Source organism: Macrosteles quadrilineatus, unplaced genomic scaffold (assembly GCF_028750875.1).
Source record: "Macrosteles quadrilineatus isolate MER2022 unplaced genomic scaffold, UCM_ALF_1.0 Scaffold_7__1_contigs__length_78375512, whole genome shotgun sequence".
NCBI lineage: Eukaryota > Metazoa > Arthropoda > Insecta > Hemiptera > Cicadellidae > Macrosteles > Macrosteles quadrilineatus.
Genome location: NW_026542600.1, coordinates 60,892,180 through 60,918,057, shown reverse-complemented (window position 1 = coordinate 60,918,057; position 25,878 = coordinate 60,892,180). Strand labels below are relative to the sequence as shown.

The 25,878-nt window shown below is 32.0% G+C and overlaps 1 protein-coding gene across 1 annotated transcript in view; it reads left to right on the top strand.

Annotated features, from left to right (window-relative positions):
* Positions 1-471: 471 nt before the first annotated feature.
* The window catches only part of LOC128997831 (uncharacterized), an 84,998-nt gene continuing 59,591 nt past the window's right edge, over positions 472-25,878 (top strand). Inside the window, exons 1-2 of the mRNA XM_054423580.1 lie at positions 472-581; positions 1,307-1,575. Coding sequence (XP_054279555.1) covers positions 1,407-1,575 — 169 coding nt within the window. The 5' untranslated portion in view covers positions 472-581; positions 1,307-1,406. The remainder of the gene's footprint in view (positions 582-1,306; positions 1,576-25,878) is intronic.

The following is a 25,878-nucleotide window of genomic DNA, read 5'->3' as shown; positions in this document are numbered from 1 at the left end:
ACGTACCTGACAGAAATATGCACACGAACCACTGACTCCTTTAAAATATTATACGATGTGGATGACTAACGGATGTCAAAAAACTAATCTAGACCAACCCGTTCCCCTACGTTCAACCTCCCCTTGTCGGTTTTCATATATAGGACACAAATGTTTTCTGTTTGTCTCTGGAAAAGGCATTTTGTATAGATATGCAATAAGGTGGAGGTTAATAAAGTTGGTGGTCAAATTGTGATTTGTGTATATGCTATGTCTAGCTGACACTGAGGTCCAAAGTGGCCTCTATCACCCACACTGATATCACTTATCACTTGAACTGATAGTGATGTATCACCCTGGTGGTGTTGGGAGGGGAGGGGGGGATCTCTGAGATGTGTGGAGACTCACGCTCCCAGACCAGAGACGAGAGTAACGAGTCTATTTATAAACTAATAAAGAGCAGACCAGCATCAGTAGGAGTCTGGGTTTGAGAGTGCTGCCCGCTTCGTGGGACGCCATTTTGAATCGTTAACTGTTTGTGCGCGTTGAGTTGTGCGTTGTTTTGTATTGTATTGTTGCAGTTATTGTTGTTGTTGTGGCCGGTAAGGATTGATTAGGTATCGTTATTGTGGAGGTAAAACGCTTTAACTTCATCTGCTATGTTAGTCGGTCTACAAGGTTCTTTGTGTTGTGGCCTCTAAAAACTATAAATAAATTGTTTTCTTTGTATACTTCTAAAGAATAATTTGACATATTTTACGTAATTTTCCAACCACATTTGGTTTACTAAACCTTTAGATTGCTATTTTACCGGGTAGCTAGGAATAAATATATTTGAGTTTCATATTGAGGTTTAATGACAAGTTTTTGGAACTTTTCCAAGAAAAACTTTCCTTCAATTGCCATGCTTTAAACTCCTACTAATCGGTGTATTGTGGAAAGCTTTATTGTTCAAACAAATTTTATTTTCGCCCGGAAAACTCTGTTACAGCGTCAAATTCCATAAACTAAAACAAAACTTATATAATAAAAAATAAAATTACATTCTTTTTATACGTGCATGAGAAAGTCGATATTGTTACCGACAATAGTAAAGCTTGTAAACTATAATTTAAATATTTCTCACTTTGAAACATCAGGTAAAAGAACGGCAAGTCTTGGTTCCTGTTGTCTGTAATGATTCATTTAGTATATCCTCTACGTTTCTATTATCTTTTATTTTGTTGTTACCCCGATTATCCTTATCATTTCCGGATTTATCACATGATAACATTAGCTGTACACTCGGTGTGTGATCAGGGATCGGTCTGATAGGGTTGGGGAGGAGTATTTACAGATAACCAGCAGTAGTACCAACTGAAAACTGACTGATTTGTTATCAACAACAGCAGTGGTACCAGTGGTCAAGCGACGCGTATAGTGTGCAGATGGTTGAGAGTCCTACGACCGGACCAAACATGTTGTTAGTGTTGATGTGTGTGATGATGAAGATACTAGAGTACTCGTCAGGTACGTTGGTCGACGTCCAACCACCTCCCCAGCAAATAATGGGTGCAAAGAAGACCAGGAAGCGGAGAAAACGTACAAGAAAGAGAGGTAGGTTGATTTGCTGAGTTTGTCCGTAGTCAGAGTTCCACAAGTTGTTTCTTAACTCGCTAAGTTTGCAATCTGAACTGGATGAGTTGATTTGTATTACCGCGAGTCCTAGGGTAGTTCGCAAGAGAATGTATTCGACGTTCTAGTGTATTAGAGGGGAGAGTCAAATAATATGCTAAATCGGTAAACATAAACAAACCATTATAATATACAGTTTTATAACCTCAATCCCTAGGTCACCACATGGTGAGCCTGTACCATGAGTATAGGAACATGAAACAAATACATATACGATTTGACTGATTTTATACTTTGCTAATTACTCTATTAAGTAAGAACGAAGTTAAAGTTAAACTAAAGAATTATTTTATAGAAAATCCATAGCCACTACCCATCACATTGATTATTACAGTAGCCTAGTTAGTTAGTATACTTACATTAGTTAGTCACAATGAACAAAAAATGTTAGTATCACATGAGGGAACACGACAACATAAACTGGGGGGACTATAGGCTAATATTATAGGACTTGGTATTTATTTATTTTAATTTTATCAACATTTTCATGTATAATGTAGTCATTAACCAAGCATGAGTTGAGGAATGAAGATTTGAGCTACATAACCTCACTTTTTACTTCCATCTATTTTGATCTGGACTGGACTGGAATGGATTATTGGTATTGCTTTTTTTCCCAAAGTGAGGAGACAGGATAGGGGAAATATTGTTAGTTTTTATTCATAAAGTCTTTTGGTATTGTAAAATGAATATTTTATGAGTATGAGTATTATTGTGTTTGGTTGTCTCATGTATATGTAAACTTACACATGATATGGAATGGTGAAACTGGGTGACAGAGGCATTGACGGCCCCGAGTTTTAACACGGGGCTACCAGCCCGGCCCAGGATTAACTATTTCCATAATACTATCATGATGCACACACACACGCATATATAATAAAACATACAAACTCATAGTCAAATATAATAATTAAAAAAAAACATAAAAAGAAAAAAAATGTTTTTGTTCAAATTATGGTTGTTTATTAAATATTATTTAATTCGAAAATAAAATAAATGGATTTATACGATGTATTTGTAAAAGATAGTATAATAAGGCAATAGATATAAGTTTTCCTCTCAAATAGCTTGCAGCTAGAGAGGTATACAAGGCGCTGCAGTGTACAACAAATTTTCGCATGCGAGAAAATAAACAAATTGAAATTGAAATATAGGCATAAATTTATATAATAATTTATATAGTATCAGTTACCTACCACACTTAAGAGAATCTATAATTATCCTTGTAAATTGCCCTGTGTCAATATCCAAACATTGAATCGAACTCAGATTCTTTATAAACATAGTTTCTCCGTAAATCCATCATATAACTTTACCTGGCTACCATGTGTAATGTTTTGTAAGCCAAAAACGAAGAACCCACCACTCCAGAATATACATCAAATCAACTTCAAAATTTTTATTGTACTGATTTTTTGGATGTTCGGGATAAACAATAGCTCGTCAAAGGCCAGGAGTAAACATAGGAAGTTAAAGTATGCAGTAAAAGTATGTGAGAAACTAAACAGTGATATGCTATCAACGCGAAGATCTCAACACAAATGTCTGTGAAATCAAACTCTTTCATTTGAATGTTCGTAGTGGTCTTGTTTAATGTCATATCCGAAATTATAATACAAATGATGATATCTATGTTTTTTTCTTCCTTACATGCCAATTATCAAATCAAATAGGACGATTAAGGTTATGACCTTTTCTCACTCTATAAACGTATTGTTTATATAGGTTCTTGTTAACAGCTAATTAATATATTTGTGTTACCTTCTGTAGATCACCAACTCGAAATGGTAATATTTTCGATCATATATGTTTCATTGAATTAGAACTGCTGTGATGTAAATATTAACCATTCTAGATTTTCTGGGAAAAGTTTGAAATAAACAAAGCTAGGTAAGACAATATAAAAAGCAATGAACGTATATTGTTTAGTTTATGATGATCGCTACTTCAAATGTACGGATGGCTTAACCTAACCTAAATTCTAATCACTGGAAAAACTTATAAAAATGATTATTAGTAGTACTATTATTAAAATTAGTAACCTATTATTCTTCGTACTATTCTGCCACATTCAAATTATGATCGTTCATTACATATATAAACATTACAATGTTGGAAAAATCCTTGCCCAAGAAGAATTTATCTTCATAGTATTGTATACTAGATGTGGTTCTCAACGTAATTTTATTTATGAATAATCTATCAACCATTAAAATTGCTATGTTATAGCATCACTGGAACTGAATTAACACTAAAATTGGTATAACAAATAATCAGGTAATTAATTTTGTAAATGATAGTTTCAGATTATTCAATTCTGATCTCCTAGTTGTACACGAACGAAATTTTGTATGGTATTGACAACGTTATTACGGCCAAAATATAACTATATGAAGTAATAATGGCGCAAGTAAACTTATTGTTCTGCTCTGACATTGAATGAAGGCTCGGTTTAGTGAATAGTCTCGATGGAAAGCTACTATTAGACCATCGTATGACAATATCCACTGTGCAGTTTGTACGACTGCATTTCCGATGTTTGTACCAACGAAACATGTGCCCATTCTACTCAGTATGCCTACCTACAGAGTTTTCTCTACAATAGTACAGTATTCGCATTTGCATCATCATAAATATAAAAGCTGTTTAGTAATTCGATAATTTTTTTTATGACGAACACTGTCTTATAAAGGTGTTACAAGAGTACTATCAACGCTTTTTCAGAGCTATTATCTGTCTAAAGACGATAAAGGACATTGTAAAGGAAGATCTTTCTTAATTATCTTGGTTAATAAACAATGCCTCTTTTTAGCGAATTCCCCATATAGAGAATAAGCTATTATTCAATAATGTTGTATTCAACATTATTATTCATGGGACAGTATTGTTGTGCCGTTTTAATTATAACTATGAAAAAATAAGTACAATGATAACGTTTCAAGAAATAAATATATTCAATTGATTATTCATGGTTATTAATGTAGGTAGTTTTTCTGGTCGATTTGTACAAATCACAATGAGATTCTCAAATTGTATTGGTGAGAAAAGTTTCCTCGCAATTTAATAGTAATAATAATTAAAAATTACCTTCCTCCAATCATGAATGAATATACCTACCATTTGTTTAAGAAAACAATCGTTGACGTGACGTTATATAAGTAGGATAAGGTACATAAGTCATAAGCATTTTATTGCATATAACATTCTTCATTACAAAGGCAATGGTGAACAAATTCATGGTCAATCAATAAGTTATAAAAACTAAAACTAAAAAGTTACAACAAAATACAACAAGGACAGTAAAATTGAGAGAAAGTTAACAAAAAAGTTAGAAAAAAGACAAATTTAAATGAAGATCTTGAAGCAATATCAGAGAAAAAAAAACAATTAAAAACATTCTGTGTCATGTTTTACATAAACTAATGGTCAATTAATGTCACGGTCATTTAGGAAATCTGCCAGGAAGTATGATTTCTCCACAAATAATGATTTAGTGCAAATTTTAAATTTTTGTGGTGTATAGGATTTTATTTTTGAGGGGATCTTATAATATAGACAAATCCCCATATAGATGGGTTTTTTTATAAGAGTATTACATAGCGATCAGTGATCAGTAATTTCTTGATTAACAGTTTATTAATGTTAAAAAGGATGCAGATTCAGAACATGAGTATAAGATCACATGCTTAAATGAGAATAAAAAACGTAAATATGATAAACAATTCACAATAAGAACCAAGATGAGATAGCCAGCAACAACAAGGATTAGTACCACATAGATCGAGCTTTTAGGAAACATTAACTAAATAAGTGAGAAAGTCACGGCAGCCCAAGGAATTATTTGGTAGATTGTGGTCTGACCTTTGACTGTCTTATAGATAGGACTGCTTGCTGTTTGAAACAATATAAAACAACGGTTTGTTGTTAAATGTTATCTCTTACCAAACATACTTTCCAACCTCAATCGGTCCTTACTTCCACATAAAAGCTTACATACAACAAGAATGGATTGAAAATTGAACTAAATTAACACGTTTTAGTACCCTGAATATATCCTCTTGATGACCGAGAGAATCCATTCGTCGCTGTGAGTCCACTTACCCAATCTGACTACTACTTTATTTATTTGTATTCTAAAAGGGTTGTGACCAAAGGAAATCACACTTAGTGACCAACGCTATATGAATAACATTTCGCTCTATTGACATATCAATTCGCCTATATATTGTGGCTTTTATTTAATTTTAAAACCTTAAAATAAAGTAAACAAAATTACCTTATTGTATGAAGATATAGCTATTAACAAGCAGTTTATGAAGGACAACATATTGGGTGTAGGAGCTTTTTAGTTACCAAACAAACCAACAGATGTGAAATCAAATATAACATATTAATAATATTTTAAGCTGATTGGAATAATAAAATAGCCCACCGCTGCAAACCTACAGATTAAGTGAATTTAAATTTTTAATAAAATATTTCATTATATTTCCATAAAGAAGACATATGTATTTCCCATTTAAATAACATTAGATTTAACAGGTTCTTAGGTTTGCTGCTATAGGGAAGGAAAAAGGTTTTAGTCTAAATGTTAATAGTATAAGATGAAATAAATAAATCTCCCAAATTTAATCGACGAATATCCATAAACAAGCAAGCTACGACAGTTTTCTTTTGCATCTTATAAGAAGCATGGGTCTATCCCGCCCTACACCTTCAAGCTAAATTTCATCAAATTCGGACCAAAGTTATCGTGTTTTTGGACACACACATATTTAATACTGGGTATACCTATATATTGGCTAACCAAAATATTTATACTCATTTTAAATAAACAAATATAAATCTATCGATAATATACTGTATTAATATGCAATAATATGCATAAATTAATGATAAGATTAAAGTAAGAAATATATTGTTGGCTTAAAGGTTTCTCTTTGGTATCCTCAATAATTTTCATCCATACGTAAATAATGTAAGCTAAAAATAAGAAGTAAAACATATTTCGTCTTTAACTATACATATTCAAATTTGAACGAATAGTGTTTTTGGCCTCTGGGGAAATCAAAATGAAAGGAAACGGTCCCGGGTCAAGGTCGTCCCGTACCACCTACGGTAATAGCTATTTCTCTGTTAGGAAATGTACTAAAAATATGCGAAAATACCCAACAATCATTTTTTTTTATACAAAGCTTCCCCCCTCTCCACAACAAAAATTCTTCCCATCGTTAGATCAGACTTGCGCGTGAAGTCATATGGATATTGATTTACATGTTGTATTACAACTAGTTTTTTGCTTACTATAACTTATTTAAATGTACAAATGAACTAATATTGCAAAACAGTGGCCCGCTGATCACAGGCTGCATTTGTGGAAACAATTCATAACTGCAGAGAGGCCATCATTTGACCTTTGATAAGCTGGTTTGATAATAACTCATTAGTTTCACTCATACGTCATATCATTCCTCCCTTTTTACATTTAAGGTTATGTTTCAAGCATTCGTTAAAACATGTACAGTAATCCAAATGCATGATCCATTTTCAATCAAATGTCAAATTTTTGATAATCAGATCTCTGAAGGCTTAATCAAATTTTATCCTAGTTCATATGTGTTTTGAATGATGAAGCAAACATGGCATACATGTTTACCTAATATCACCAGGTTCCCCCAAAAAGATAAAAGTTCAATTAGCCGCTCACACAGTACTGTTCTGCCGACATTCTATTTTCTTTTTTAGTTGACAATACTTTGATCATTTTCGTCATACACAAGATTTTATAGTTTACGATAATCTTTTTTTTCAGTTTGGTTCAGTCAAAACCCCGATGTTTATGAATAATGCAGAAATTCTATAGAATGCGAATAGGTTTGTCAGGCAAGCTAAATTAAAGATATTTGTTATTTACTTAACACTGTTGATATATTTTGTGTATAGTTAGGTTAGGTTTGTTACATTTTGTTGATTTTAGATTAGATTGGCTAATGTAATAAGGTAATCAAATATGTAAAAGAAATCCCTTTAGAATAATGAATTATTATGTACATGGTTAGGTTCGGTTAGTTTATTTTAGAAAAGTGCCAATAAGGATACAAAAGTCTAAAAAGTTCTACGACAGTGTATTTAAAAATTGCGGAGCTAACGGGCATTCTATAGGGTAACTAGGTAAAGTGTGTAGTAAGCTATATTATATACTTTGCCTGGTTCATGTCAAAGTATAGAATGCCTAGTAATTCTATAGAACACCTGATTATATACTTTTCCTGTAACATATACAACATGAATCAGTAATTGATGTCAGCACAATCTGTCGGTGGTTCAATTCATCTACGTAAATTTTGTACAATTTGGAATTAACGATGAAGAGGACAATATCCTAACAGCCTCATACTATATAGTTATAGTAGGACCTCAAAACATCACGAAACTAATTAGCTTCTATTGTCTATGGTCAAATGTTTAATGTGTAATCTTGGAAATGGAATATTTATTGTAACTTAAACAGAGATAAGTATCAAACCGATCTCCATTTGTCTTGTGAATTGATAAAGCTATTACTGTATATCAATCATTACAGTATTTTGTATTATAATATTTAAACCAGTAAACCCCGACAAATTGTTATCTTTTAATTATTCAACTTGATATAATCTATAGCGTATCGTATGTTTGTTGCATTTGTTTCGATTGCTTCTTTTCAAAATAAAAGAGAACAGTTTCGAGAACAGATAAAATCTATCTCGTAAAGGCTAATATCTAAGAGTAAATCTAATTTGAATAGTTTGTCATATTTAACGTAATTACAATCACCCATTGTAGAGAAGGAATGGATTTGCAAATATCCGCATTATTTAAATGTCGTTAGCATTAAGGTAGCCCTTGAACCTTGCCCTTAGCTCACTAGGGGATGGTTGACATTAAGGCGTGTTGCTAACGTAAATGCCAGATTGTGAACTATTTTAAATACGTCACCGTTGTGGTAGCAAATTTTCTACTCAATATGTTTCAACTAAAGAACAATAGACTAGTTACTACAACAGACACAACAACGATAGACTCTAATAAACTATATTCTACCCTGTTTGTGATTACGTTCAAGCGCGGGACTTCAGTCCCTGAGGTCCCGGGTTCGATCCCCGCCAAGCCACCAATGGATTTGATCTAAGTGATAATGCCGCAACCCCTAGGTCTGGCCTGAAGTAATGTGAAAAACAATCCCAGGCTCTCTTGCCTAGCGTCCTAGGACAAACAAATATTATACACATTACATGACGTTATCGAAATAATTCAAAACTAATTGAAATACTAAATAGCAGGGTATAATATTAATTAATACTACTTAGTCACTACTTTTATGATTTCATGCGATCGATTTTAAAATACTGTAGTTTGTTCTATTGACTTTGCACTATGTACCCCTTGTATATTTTGGTCTCGAAAATTCAGTTCTATGATCCATCTTTAAATAAAAAAAACAATAGACGATCACCTAAACATTAGTGTGTTTTACTTCCCTCCTACGATTGATTTTGTAAAATTAAGTCATGTCTAGCCTTAACTGGACAAACAGACCTTGTCTATATAAAATAAATAACAAAGTTAACATTTTTAAAATACCATGTTGGAAAGAAATGCTGTAGGGATATCAATCGATTTGTTGCTATGTTAGCCAAAATGTACATTATTAACAACTATTAACAAAATAATAACAACGAATAAGCATTATACAGACCTTAACAATTAGTTGACTACATAAGTTCCTAAATACGAAATATAACGGTTTTGTGTTCAGTTTTTGTTGGACGAGACTGTATTTTTAATTAATGACGTCATAAGCAATTGAGCCAATCAAAACGGCAGCGCTGAGTCACCGAGAGATATGTTGGCTTGGCTGTTGGAAAAGAAACGGACTAACTGTTTAAAAACAATCAAACAGCTTGATCATAAGGACAAACAGCAAAGGATTTTTCGATACGATTTTACAGAAATGTGACAAAACAACTTTCCAAAATCAAGTAAAGTTAGAAGTATGATAATGTTACAGTAGTGCAAAGCCAGTAACAGCAATAACTTTTCATGGTAAAATGGTTTTCATAAAGTAAAATTTGTTGTTAGTCCTAAGCAATTTGCTTATTGTCCTAATACCTCAAGATCGTATTATGTGTTAAGGTGTGTTATAGGTTTGTTAACAAGACATCATAAAAATAACTCTCGTGGTGGTAAACAAAGTCTTCTGCTTGTATTAAAGATGCGTATACAAATTATGCATTTATTCAGTTACGTATAGCCAATACTTATTTGACCAGGAGCACATACCAATGCTTGAGATTTTTTTACGTAACTGAATAAATTCATACTTTTATATGCATCTTCAATACAAGCAGAAGACTTTGTTTACCACCACAAGAGTAATTTTTATGATTTCTTGTCAACAAACCTATAACACACCTTACACATAATACGATCTTGAGGTATAAGGACAATAAGCAAATCACTTTGGACTAACAACAAATTTTTCTTTATGAAAACCATTTTACCATGAAAAGTTATTGTTTCGATATTTGAATATGTTAAGAAATTAAAATTAACTTGTAGTAACATGTAGCCTTGAAACTACTCTTAACTGAACGTCTACAACAAGGAAAATATACCAGCGAGAAAATTAAATAATTAATATAACACTTGTTACATGTATGTACATTTTTATCAAAATCTCCATTTTTTAACAGGACAGAATAATTTTGTAATGGACCAGATACATATGGAACATATACTTTCATAACTTTTCACCGTGCAAAAGTGAACTAACTACTAACCATATTTTTAACATTTTTCATAAAACCTAAAGAAATACAAGTCTGGGCTTCTCGGGGTTCTTTGTAGTGCTACCACTGCTTATTCACCGGTTTCGAAACTATTTAGGTTTTCACCAGGAAAAATAAGCTCCAATTTATAAAAAAAAGATCGACACAGTTCTTTTAAGGAATGTAAATAAAAATGACCAAGCCACCGGATACAGATCACCAATAAGAAATTGTTAATTATTTCTCATCACAAATTTGAAGCTCATTTAAGCACTATCACTATTTCACTAGTCTCTGAAACTATTGTATTTTGTAAAAGTTTAATTTTTACCTATGAATCGTATCCGTTATCACTAGGCACGAAATTTTACGGTAAGAATCAATATACATTTTCTGTTAATGTATCAATTTGTTGTACCAGTTCACCAGGAGTTTATACAATGGCCCTAAAATGTCTAACATATAACTTAGATAGATATGTTTTCGCAAGCGCGTTTTTTCACAATATTTGTTTGCTTACAAGGGTCCCGAATATGTGTCAGTAATGTTTCCTTACTTTCAAACTTGTTTATACTTAGACTAACATCTTTCAATAATTTCCCAAGCATAAGCCTTGGATCTGAATGAACACACAGACATGTAGATGTGTTGCATACAGCTATAGTACGGCGCCTAAAATATGCCCGAGCTTTCAGAACAGCCCTTCCACATATGGTTAACCACTTGCTTATCTTTTATCACTCGGGGCTACAATCTCTCAACAGATGACATCCTAGGTCAGGAGAGGGGGCAAAAATCGATACAATTCCCCACTTACTGCGCTCCGCACTTGGAAACCAAACCTATTGTTCGGAGGCTTAAGGCTCAGTGCTACGATAATCCTAACCCCAACACTTGAACATTTGTAATCTATTCCAAAAGCCAGAGAACATTGCAAATTTTAATAGTCGTCGGGGGTTTTCGTTTTATATGAGTCGATTGTTTTGTTCATGATAGGAACTCTTGTGATCTATTTTGTTTATCTAGCTTTTGAATCGAAATTGTAATGGTTGTATACATTTCAAAACTCAACGATCTTTCTGAAGCTCAGTTCGTGATATGCTTTGTTTGACTAGTCCTTTAACATTAAGGACCTATTAATTACACTTACATTATAATGAGTCTGGCGTTCTCTGACGTGCCTTTCCCATTGAAAGCAAGAGTCGATGAATACTTTTAACACAAAGAAAATGTTTTATGTACCAAATTAATTTCGAAGATAATAATCTTCAAGCTGAATGATTAATTACATTTTTAGCCTGCTCTAGATTTGCTATCACCTTTTCGCTATATAATATTGTCGCTAAGAAAATGAAAAATCTATTTAAGTGATAAAATATCTGTATATTTGACTAAACAAATTAAAATCCTCCATAGTTAAAGTTGTAACTATTTTTAGGGAAAAATAACGTAGTTAAGGTGAGCTACTGACAGAAGAAAATCACTCACATCACATTGAAGGCGTTTACTAGTAGTATACAATGTCGCAAACCCGAACTCAAACGAAAAACCGAGTCAAATATGACAGATATACTAAGATGCTTTGAATTAGTAGATTTTACTGCAATAATCGGGGGGGGGGGGGGGCAGCTAGAAGTCTGAATATTTATTTATTTCCAACGGACATATCCATTTTACAACCATACAAATCAAATCAGTACAATTTAGGATGGCTTATACCGTACATATAACAAACAAAACAGAAAACAGTTTGAAAGGATGAAATAGTTCATTGTAAAAGAACCCTTAAACGTGAGCATAGGTCGATATGTACATCAAAATAAAAGTCTCAATTAGTAGAATACAATGCTGAAAATTTGAGCTCAAAAGAACAACTGAGTAAAATATGTCAGCCGTTCAAAGATTTAAAATGGCAAAATCAACATATCAACGGCTGTCATTTGTGAACTGGTTGTCCGTTTGAATTCAAATCTACAATATTGTATTCTGCATATCCTTTAATCTAGGATTCTACTAGTAAAGGCCTTTAATTTGATGTGCATATCAACATATAAGATTTTCTTCTGATTCCTAGCTGGCCACCCCTTGAGGAGGTAGCGCATCACTGAATAATGTGTTAAAATAGTTTAATGTCCAGTAACTGTGAACCAAGTTTTGAAGCAATATCTTTATTACATTTTAAAATATTCTACCGTCGCGGGAATTTTTTCCACCCTGTATATAGTCAAAATTCCAAAAAGAATTACTCATCTGAATTTAAGACAGCAAATTTGCATGGTATTGAATCTCATTTGCCCATTATGAATTTTGAAATGATAATTTAGTCTATAATTTATTAGCACAGCCATATTCTCAAACCTTATAACCTATGCTTTGCATCCATCTTGCTTTATTCTTTATAAACCTCAACCGTTTAATTCAGTTACTTCTACTTAGCAACAATCGTGTATAATTTATTACCACTCAATTCATTTCGTAAAAATCAAAAAGATTTTGTAATCTAAGAGTGCATTCGGTAATTGGCTGACATGAAAGCAAGTATGTGTCACATTCATTATTGGATAACCCAGGTAGTGTTGATAATGTTAATAGTCAGCTGTTCAACAATCGACCACACCTAGAACGCTCGGCTAGTGTCGCCACACATCGGCTAACATCGGAACTGAAACAGCTGACTCCGGTAGACTATACGTATACGACCAGTCGTATAGTCGTACTGTGTTCTGTGCTATGCGCGATGTGTTTTGTTTGATACAGCACGTTTTAGCCGGGCTTTGCAATGTGACGTTTTGTTTTTCGTAGGTGACTAAGGCAGTGACGTTTTCAAACTTCTCTAACACTAATGCGGAATAAAATGGTTTACGCAGGTTAGTCAATAGTGTCATAATCCTAATTATTTGTGATTTGTTATTGTTTTGTATTGCAGCATTATAATGAATGTGTATTAAGTTGATCATGAAATCGCTGCCTACACATACGCACTTCCGTATATAACAATTAATATACTTTACTGCGTCGTTTGTATTTGGTAAAAAAGAATGGTCAATAAAACCATTAGACAATCATCATTTTGCTAACTAATTCTATTAGGTATGACCAAACGAACATTGGCTAGGATATTCTATATGGAAAACTATCAGATGTACGATTTTAATCGATAAAACTTATTTTCCATTTGATGAAGAATTGTAATATTTATTTTATAGTCTGCAGTAACAAGTAATAGCCTAACAAAATAAATATCTGCTAATGCATACAATTTTTTACCTGTACAGTGTCCATATTTTCTTTTATTTTAGCTTTAATACGTGTATTAATCAAAATATCAATATTTAAAAAATATGTCAACCTTAATTTTGTTACGCATTATTTTTGATTACAGAATGCCGAATATAATGTTGCTTCTTCGAGCATAAATCAATTAGTTCTACATACTAAAAATACTGATGGAACATCTAAATCCCTTATTATCCGAATTATATATACAATGAGAACATTATTTTTGAACATTTTCAAATAGTTTCTTAGTTGTGAAGATTTGCTTCTACTTAAAAGTTTGATATTATTGATTCCTCAACTGTAAAGTATAAATCTTCATATTATATAACTAATATACAGTTGTACCAAGAAATTTGTTCAAGTACCAGGATATCTACAATAGTAAATAATAAGCTGACTACATTATCTACTGTAAATAAGAGCGGGATTTACTATGACTGCTGTACAGATAAATCATATGACAGGCGATTTAACATTGAAAAACAAAATGCCTAGTTAATAAACAATAAAAAAATCTATAATTTAACTATAGGGATTTATGTTATGTAGTTATGTTGTATAGTTCTGATTCTTCGGAGCAACATAGGCTACTTTTTCCCTCATTACATTTTACATTTTTTTTTATACCTACGGTATATCTTTCCAGTGTTATTGCAAGTTCAGACATTCTTCACCAACATGTGCAGTGCCAATCAAGAAATTGGTTTGTACAGCTAATGCAAAAAAGTAATTTATTCAATACATTGAATGAAAATTCAAATATACTAGTTCAGTCAATATATTGAATTAGAACAGAATATTTTATGCACTAAAGTGAATTGAATTAGAGACACACATTGGATTAATTCAATAAAGATATATAAAACACTAGTTACTGTGCAATACACTGAACATAAACCTATGAACGTTTATTTAAAATGCATCAACGTTAATTAGGCTAATTTAATTGTAAACTCATTTCTATAATACACTTCAATATTGTTAAGTAACAATAGAGTTAACAAATACAATAACGTTAGTAGAAATACCTTTTGATGAGTTACTCATCTTTTGTTCATCAGTTACCAATTATGTAAACATTATGTATTTTTTTCAAGGTAAATTAACGAAAGCTAAATATTCTACGGAAACATATTATTTGCTTAAATAAATCAAGTGTATTACATCTAATCAGCCGTTTGGTCAATTACATAATAATTAATAAAATGCTGATGATTCTATATCGTCCTACAATAAATTATAGTAATTTAATTAAGGCGATGGGAAATCTTCAATATCTCAATGATACTATCAATATATATTCAATATATACCTCAACCAATACATCTAATATATCTAATACACAACAATATATCTAAACACAATGTATCTAATATTGTTACGTGTAAGTATAATATAGTAATATTGTAATAATATTATTATATTATATTATTTTATTTTATTTATTATATTATATTATATTATTTTATTTATTATATTATATTATTATATTATAATAATAATATTGTTACGTGTGTTAAGTATAATTAGGTTACAAACGCATTATAAATTACAAATTATGATGATTACTGTGTGATATGGCAGGACTTTCTATCCTATCTAATATTTCTCACGTCGAAGGACGCCCTTGTTAAACAATTTAACTGCATTAAATTTTAAAAACTTATCCAATAGTTTTGTTTCCAAACTGAATTATGTACATAGGATAACCCTAAATTAATGTCGTCAGAGAATCGATTTATCAAACTCGATTGGTCCTTTTTTGTATGTCAATAAGTAAAACATCAGTAATAAATTCAAAGAAAAAGTCAAAACCACAAACGTTTTCGACGTTTCAAGGCAAAAGAAACGACAAATGTTCAAGACATGACGTACGTTGCTGTATGTTGGTGAAATTCTTCGTGCTTTCTTACAGTGATTTTAATATTAAGATATTACATAATAATATTAAGATAATAATATATACTCTTTATTCTGTGGTCTATATTATAATCTCATTCGAGGAATACTGTATAGAAGTTGCATTCTTAAACTTGACAAACTTGTTTGACTTAATCACCTGCTAAGAATTTAGTAATTGCCATTGTGTTTTACGGTATTTTATTGAGTGGAAACAATAAATTACAATGCCTCTATACATGTTTGTACGTATGACAATTTTGTTCCTGAAATATTCCCAACAGCCAATATAATTTGTAGCTAAGCACAAACGTGACATGTTCAACATTAATTCTAAAAAAAATATTTGGACTTTCGCCACAGGTACAATATACATAGAATGTAAATAATTACTATATATTGCACTCTCAGCGTGTTGAAAGTGGTAAAAAATTACAGTAATAAAATCCACACAGTAATTATACAACACGTTTGTTTACGTATGCTCACTGGGTATTTAACTGTTTGTAAATCATTTTTATTAAAAATGTATTTTTGTATGTACCTTGATAAACACGACTTTGTCACGATTAATATATTAAGTTGATAGAAAAACCCCAACAAATCTAAATTATTATCACCCAGTTGTTTGCAATATTACTTTAGTATTTATAATATGATTCTCATAAATACTTCAAAACTAAATTTTCCTTGTAAATTTATTTTCTAGCTTTGACGTATATAATTTTACTCAGTACAATGTACTTGGAGATTTATTGTTCAAAGAAAGCAAGCTATCGATTTCCTAAGATTTATTTCCCTCGGTCGAATCCAGCTTCTGATATAAAACCCATCAATTACAGTTACAAATCTAATGGAACGTTGTGTTTATTGACATAGCTACTCGCTTTTAGCCGAATCTTTGCTACTCCAAAGCCTTCACTTGGGGCTGTTTGTGGAATAGTCAGAGCAAGAGATCCCTACCAAGTTTTCCTGAACATTGATTTTATTTCAGAAAATTAAAAATTAGAGTTAACATTATACGTACCAAATACTTTAAAATTCATCTCATAACAGCCTGTGTAGCATATTGTAATTTAATATTTCCATTCTACGGTTTAATTACCAGTTTTCCAACGATTTATAACAGAAAATAAATGCTTTTATTTTGATTTTGAGAACCACTATTGTGAACTATCTCAATACTTTACCATCTGCCAAAAATTGCTCAATTTATACAACTTAATCATAATGTTGCTGGTTGTAATTAATCTTAAGCTTCCGGATAGCCAATTACAGGCCTACATCGAAATTATTAATGCACTTATTTCTAAATCCATCCTTGTTGTATGAATTAATCCTGGCTCTATGTGTAGCTAAATAAGATGATTTTTATTCCAACGTATATAAACGGCTCTATATAGGGTACCAATTAATGCAATAATGGTCTTAACCAAAGTTTGGTATAGGCTACTAACAACAATATCTTCTTCGTTTTAACTTTTTAGTGAAGAGCTGAAGTAGCACTATAAATTTCTTAGCTATACTGGTAACTTACTTTCTTATAAGCAAGTCTTAACTTATAAGAAATATTAATTCATTAAAAAAATCATTCTTCATTTGTTAAATGAGTTTACGAATACTATTATAACATTATTATACAAGGTGGCCTGTAAATAACAGCCATACTCCAGAGAATGGTTCTATTTGTAAAACATAAAGAGAAAGTCAACTACGCATTTCCCCCCAAAATCCCATAACTATATATCCGCCATTTTGTATTTTTTACATAAACTTTTTATCTTGTTACAACCGATTTTATGAAACTTGGCATATTTGTTAAGGTAGAAGAGGCCGAAGTTAGAAAAAAATAAAATGGTGTAAATGCTGATTTTGTAAGATTAAATTCGAAGAGCACTTTTATTTAGCATGTCAAATTTACCATCAAACGACAACAAGTGCAAGATCTAATAAAAATATATGGAATATTAAATACTTGTTTCCATCTTTTTAGTAGTATTAACCTAGCTCAAAATAAATAAATAACATTTTTTACCCTTCTACATTAAATGGAAGTTGCGAAATGAGTATTTCTAAAGCACTCTAAAAACTACTCTCTCAAGACCACAAAGTTACCTAAGGCATTCGTTGTTCTTTTGTTCTTCTGCACTCATTTCAACTCCTTTATACTCTGGAGTTGAGTTATTTCTTCCAAGTTGTAACCCCATAGAAAGTGCCTCTTTTTGTGATACACGACAAACTGGCTGTATTATATCCCCTCCGGGTACAATAGTTATTTATTTGTAACCTTTATTTTTTTTTCATCCTAAGGTATACATTTCTCCCATGTGTTTTAATAAATCATCCAAATAAACCGTAATTTCTGAATGTCCAGGTTTCACTGATAGGTTGAATTACGTAAAAAAATGTTCAGCGTGTAATTCAGTTACATCTATTCAACTACAGCCATAATAATCCTGAGCTACTTCACACTTCATTTTTACGGATGAAATAGAACAAATGTTCAAAGTTAAATGTGTTCGGTATATTTTGTTTAGTTTTCCTAATGTTAAGAATCCTTACATGTAACAGGGTTCACTTCAGAACTTTAAAGTAGGCCTACTGGTTTTAAAACACAAGACAACTAGGTTGAATAACTTTAAACTGAAGCATATTGTATAGATTTTATAAAAACAAGCATCTGTTTATACTTATTTAATAGTACGACTGTTTAAGACGACTTTATTTCGAGAAAACAATATAAACTATCGAATTATCAACAAACTCACTAACAAATTGACCAATAATTGATAATCATTATATTTTTTATATCAATTTATCAACTCGAACCATGAACTATTTCAATGGACATATTTGAAGACTGCACGATATTGTGTTATATTTCAACTACTATATGTGCCTACAAAACAGGTGAGTTAGTGTGAGTGTAACATAACATAAGTTTTACTTAATGGATTTGTTTGCTCCGATAATATTGTTGTCCACTAAATATGTTTCCTGTTATTGATGTCATTTAAATGCTTGGGTCTCAGAATAACTAAAAATCCTTGGATAGTAATAACAGTAAACATGGATTCGAAATATTGAAGTCAAGGTCTGTCCGTATACTGTAACTCTAGTCGTGGGTTTTTAACGTTAAAAATGTAATTATAAAGATGATTATTTTTGATAATATGGGCCAAAGTAAAAAAAATACACATTGACACTACAAATTGAGAGTTGTAATAGCACCCTTCGAACTTTTTCACTTTCTTTTTAGTTAAGGCAGTCACCTATGGGCTGATTTTAGACCTTCGAAAAGTTTTCATGTGAAAAAATGTAGTTCATAACATATTGAGCATCTGAGGAATCTGGATAAATCAGTTTTTTAAGTCTAACTTATCAACAGCTCTATTCATTTATGTTTATTTGGTTTTGCGTTACAGAGAACAATAATCATTTAATAATTTAGTCTTATGTGTGCGACAGCAGAGTACTAAAGTTGATAAAGTTGAACTGAGAAACCCCATATACTAGACTGCATAAAACTCACAACATATTGTATTACCAACAGATAGGCCTACTTGCTTTTAATAAGGTACCAACCACTATTTTTAGTCTTTAAATTTTTAAATTGGGAAGTGCTAAGAGACCTAAACAATAAGCATTCTACAGTATTGAAAAAAAAAATACAAACTATTAAAAGAATGTCGTGTATAAATATGAGGAAATTTAAAGTACATGTTACATATTGCATTTATAATTGTACTATTATTGTATTTGGTGGAGATTATTACATTAATACGTCCGACGTTCAACAGCTAGTAAAATCTTGAACATTTTAAAATTGTAATCCCATAGTTGCTTTGGTACATCGACCCTGAGCCGAAGACGTGTTGTTGTGAGATGCAGCAGATTCCTTACGGAGACCCCATTGAACACATGTTGTGACGTCAGAGCCATGTGTTGATTACGTCATCATTCCGGAGATGATAGTTAGCAACTTCAGATATTGTACCGTGTAACTCCTACGAGCACACGAAGCACCCAACCAGAAACATATGAGACTAGATTAGGTGACTTCATAACTCCAAACATAACATCCATTGCACAATTAATTGACAGTTTCAAGCATTGCATTCGGATATTGGTATAGACATCCCATCTACAAGGACCGGTTAAGCCAATTTAAAAAAATACAAAAACAACGTAGCCCGCTAAAACTAACTACTTTTGTCACAAAGTATACTACAGTCTAAAATTATATTTTATTATATTTATTATATAATATTTTTTGATGTGGAGGAACTGAACAACAATGTTAACTCTACAACTGTGCAATATGAAATATTTAAATTAAATTAACAGTAGTTTACGCAACGATCGCGTTAAGTTAGTCTTTACAACACGAGTAGAATATAAAAACTTCTACGAGTGCCGTAGAGACTATTTACGTGAGTTGCCTACACTACGATATCTACGACAGTTTTTTTAATTACTAACAATCCCTACTCATAACTTCTTAAGGGAGGTTATGTTTTCGTTTATAACCTCAATGCCACTGACAGTGATGTATCGAATCATTGTACAAAACACTAATTGCACCACTCATCAACAATTAAAATTGGTCTAAACAGCTGATTAGTTGACGTTCGAAGCATACAATTTTACTTATACTCTCTCAATCCTTGAACCTCATTGGTCCGTTACCCGTGTTGTTAAGTAAAACTATGCTGTTATGTAAGTAAACAATGCTGTTATGTGACACTTTTCAATTCTAAGAACTAAACTGAAACGGCTACTTTAAAAAACTGTCGTAGGTAAACATTCTAAACGATACTGGAGTTGGATTCCACCCAGCATCTGAGTTTGTGTATTTTCAATTGGGATTTTCTGTATTTTCTCACCACTATTAAATGTTAAAAGTTACTCGTTTCGCCGTGTGGTGTTGGCCACTATGACCTATAACCTGACCAAGGGCAAGGGCCGTGTAGGGTTTCAAGGGTATCCCGTTTCATGGTTTATGCTCGTGCAAGCTCTTTAAACATTGTGGTCAGCTATGCACTAGGCCCAGTAGAGTCGTTAACCCCAACTTGGTGAAACGGCCTCCAAAAGTCTTGTTATGAATTCTCCTTCATCGTAAATTACCTTCGTGTTAACCTGTAGATTTTTAATTGGAAGTTCGTCAGTTATGTTTGTTGGTTTTAACAGATGGTAAATCTGGTATATGAAGGTAAATGAAATGAAATGAAATGAAAATCCTTCTTTATTCTTTATGTAAATAATACATATCAGATACAGCATCAAACAAATACGCAACATTGTATACATTCATACGACAAAGATGGTTTATAGGTTAAGGTAGGTTCGCCGGAATTGTACCCCCCACCGATCGTTGACGTCATTTTGACGTCACGCCTAAGGGGGTACAATTCCACCCCGTTTACTTAGATTTTAACTGAATCTAATCTATTTAATGTGGGCAAGTGATCAGTGAACCGGGTCGTTACATTGGAAATTAAAAAAGAGCAGGAGATGTACGGCCCGGAATTATACCCCCCTGGAATTGTACCCCCCCCTGTAAGTTACATCTTCAAACGTCTTTCAATAAATTTCATTGGTAATATTAAAATGAAATAGTAGCGAATGCGTTCAAAAGTTACTTATGTTGGATTTTTAATCCTGTACAGAAAATAGTGATTGTACTAATAGTACAGGTAAAATAATACAAAAACACTCCATATAAACAACAAAATCGGTACATTCATGAAATTTCACCTGTGAGTTAAATAACCATATGAGAAATGAAGATCCGATGAGTCCCCAAAATTTTGGGCGTCCTAAGGCCCTTTTTGGGGCCCTTTTTGTTCCGAAGGGCCCTTGTTCCTGAATAATTTTGTTTTTACGTTTAAGGTCGAGTGAGGTGTGGTTTTCGATGGTTTTAGTTATTTTAAATCGATTGGGACTAGTTTTAAGTGTACTAAACCACTCTATACAGGGTGTTTCGAAATATTATTCCTTTTTACGATATTTAAACATTTATTCATAAAGTGATAAGATTAGTTACCTCCATGTTCTATATAAAAGGGGATTATTGAAAATAACGGTAATTCTTTACTATATAAGAGGGAAGGATCACAAGGAGTAAGAGAAAATATTAAATACCCCCGTCACAGCAAACCTGCAGACTAAGCAAATTTTCATTTGCCCGATTTTTAATTAAATCTAAAATATCATTGAGTTTAATGAATACTTAGGTTTGCTGCTACAAGGAGGCTAGTAAAGTGTGTTTATAGTAAAATATTAATAGCCTAGTATAAAACAAATAAGTTTGACAAGTTTTTATTAAGACATATCTATAAACAAACAAACAAAATCATTTTACACTATTCTCCTTATGAATAACATGGAATTTAAAATTTACAATTTTTGAATTTTATTCGTAACTAATACAATTACAAAACACGTTAATATACTAAATTATTTGTTTTCTTTAAGCTCTTTAAAATGCTCTAGAGAAAAATTGGGAAACTTTGTCTTTTGAGGGTCAAAGATTACAAATTTTTACCACAAAAAACCCTGTTCCATGGACCGATTATGCCGGTTTCGTTTAAATTTAATCAAAATTACTCGAATTATCATGTTTACAGACACGTATATAACATGGAAATATTATATTATATATATTTATATAAACACATAAATAATACTTTGAGTGGATGGTGCTTTAGGCTTCTCGGGGCATCGAAATGAAAACGTAAACCGGTTTCGGGTCTATGCTTTACCATAAGACCTTCGGTAATAGCTTATCTCCTATATGGGATGTTCGCTAAAAAGGGATGGATTAAGCTCATCCATAGCATCCATAGGGATGGATATAGCTCATGCATAGGTTATTAAGCAAAAATTTCAACTTTTAAGTTGGTGTGAATAATCTTTCAACGTGTTTTTATGCAAATCTATTAAGACCAATTTCAAATTGATATGTATTTTTCTTAGGTAGTTATTTAAGTTATTTTTTTACATTTAGTAAAAATTAAAACAATTGTATTTGTTTACCTTACATTACATATTAAAATGAAGTACTTAAACTAAAGCTATTTTTTTTCAATTTCCGTAGTATCTCTTTTTACAATTTCATCATCACAATAATAATTATTGTCAGACGACTCATTAACAATTTTATTACTCTTAGCAACTTGTCCATCTTTACTGATTTTGTCCAAGTTGGTGTTCAAGCAGGATTCCCCTTTACAAACCTAAAACCTTGCATATTACAGCACAGGCAACACCAATCTTAAAGCACGAACAATGTAGTGCAAAAACACCTTTCATACATACTGACGTTTGCAACTTGCATCAATATTTGTAAAATATTGTATTAATATCTATATATAAAGGCAAAAGTACCCATGAAATTTTGAGAAAACTACAAGTCACACCCCCATAAACCATATACTTAAAATGTTCGTCATGACGAGAAACCTTGCGCAAAATTATCCATTTTTTCATAAATTGCCCTTTAAGGTCTTAGTTGCTTTCCAAAGGGAACTTTTCATATACTTAATGTTAAAAATACCTCAGCTGTTCTTATTTGTATGTTATTCTTTCAATTAGTTATTACCTTATTAAAATCTGGTGTGATTATTTGTTTGTAATGCTGTATTCTGTTTTGTTTATTTCATCTTAACTTAACCAATCAATAGTTTTTTATAATACTTTGAAGTCAAACGGGTTGAAGCCCGTGGGTGACAGCTAGTTTTACTATAAACACACTTTATTAGCCTCCTTGTAGCAGCAAACCTAGGTAATCGTTAAACGCAATGCTATTTTATATTTAAATGAAAATCAAGTGAGTAAAACGGAAATTCGCTAGGTCTGCAGGTTTGCTGTGACGGGGGTATTTAATATTTTCTCTTACTCCTTGTGATCCTTTCCCCTTACGTAGTAAAGAATTACAATTATTTTCAATAATCCCCTTTTATATAGAGCATGGAGGTAACTAATTTTATTACCTTATGAATAAATGTTTAAATATCGTAAAAAGTAATAATATTTTGAAACACCCTGTATGGAGTGGTTTAATACACTTAAAACTACTCCCAATCGATTTAAAATAACTAAGACCATCGAAAACCACACCTCACTCGACCTTAAACGTAAAAACAAAATTATTCAGGAACAAGGGCCCTTCGGATCAAGAAGGGCCCAAAAAAGGGCCTTAGGACGCCCAAAATTTTGGGGACTCATCGGATCTTCATTCCTCATATTATAAGTAACTCACAGGTGAAATTTCATGAATGTACAAATTTTGTTGTTTATAAAACCCTATTTTACCTGTACTATAAGGGAATATAATTGCGAAGAGATTGTCCAAACATTTGGCTTCACCACTTTACTTCGCCACGGACCATATGGATATTTTATTCATTTTCATTAAACCATGAACAACCTGATTACCTATCGATAGTTTGAGTTGGTTATTTCACACTAAGGAATGGCAAGACAACGGATATAGGCCTATCGATAGTTTTAGTTGGTTATTTCACACTAAGGAATGGCAAGACAACGGATATAGGCCTATCGATAGTTTGAGTTGGTTATTTCACTCACTAAGGAATGGTAAGACAACGAATATAGGCCTATCGATAGTTTGAGTTGGTTATTTCACACTAAGGAATGGTAAGACAACGGATATAGGCCTATCGATAGTTTGAGTTGGTTATTTCACTCACTAAGGAATGGTAAGACAACGCCGCGCCGGATCCACGAGTCGATCAGCTTGAGGTATGTTGAAGCATTGAGTATACACTGTACACGTAATATAGTCCTACTCAATGGTTGCAGTCAGCATTGCGATCCAGTATTGCAATCGTATATGCTTACTCATTGTCTGCATTTCCCAATCTGATCACGTTTCATTTAAGGAGAAAGAACTTACAGCAAGACTATTTAATAAGGTTCTAAATCCATCATTCGTTGTTGTAAATATGCTATATTTTGCAATTAGCTTAGAAAATATTGTACATAATTATATTTAGATATTTTACTATTTTTTAAGCATCTTAAAATCACTACGCTGCAGGAGTCGACTAGTTCAAGCCTGGCAACCTCCCTATTTATGAAGGTGCTTTAGTTATTTTTGTAAAAAATCTAAAGTTTACCTGCAGTGCCTATTTAAGGTGCATCGATCACTGTTAAAACCATCGCTAAAAGGTTTGCATTAGTTTCGTTAACACATCTATAAAAATCTTCATTTATTATTAAAGCTCAAGTTATTTATGATGTAGATAATTAATTATTCAATTATATTGGGAAAAGGATTTCATAATGCAGTTTATTATCATGTACATTACTCTATTACAATCTTACCTTCCCCAATAAATGCCTCCCTATACTATACGACCTATCTCAATTTAAACAGTTCTGAAGTAGAAATACGCCTTTACATAATAGAGGTGTTCTAATTTGATAAAATCTCTAAAGTTTAATTATATTTTCCTTTTTCAAATCCACTATTTTAGCATATAACTATATTTTCACTATTATCATGTCAGTTTTGTAAGGTCTTACTCATACTACTCTTTATTATGATATTTAACACAGTCTTTGAAGACTGCTTGAAAAGATTTAATAAACCACTTTACTTGTTCTCAGTCTCTACAAAACTTTTCCGTATCGACCATCTCAACATAAAATCATTGTTGACACAATGTTTGCGACAAGAAATGCAGAATATTGGATCAAGCTTTCCATGTTATGCAACGTGCCTGTCACTGTGGCTTCTTCGTACTTTTTTAAATTCTCTTGTACAGTTCTTTAATTTAGTTTATTAATTTTTACACACTACATGTAAACCTTCCTAAAACCATTTATCAATTAAATATATATTTTCCACACGAAAGCCGATGATATTTCAGGTTTGCCTTTCCAACAATTGTATTTTTTTTTTTAATCGTGTCCTCTAAGTTATATCAAACGATCGACGCTCAATCGAGCGATTCGAATATTAATTTTAATTTTTGGGGAGCTGTATAAACCAGTGTTAGTATTTTGATTAGTTGTATTTCAGTACACTGCACTAATTATCCTCCGCGTTATATATATATATATATATATATTCCTCATCACCAGAGAGAGAGCGGTTATGAAACTGCTTTCAAGCCTTTTGGGCCCTTTGTATTGTAAGATTTCAGCAATTGTCAAAATTGGTGTTTCCTATAGGAATATGTTAGTTTTTATCAAACCATTCAAA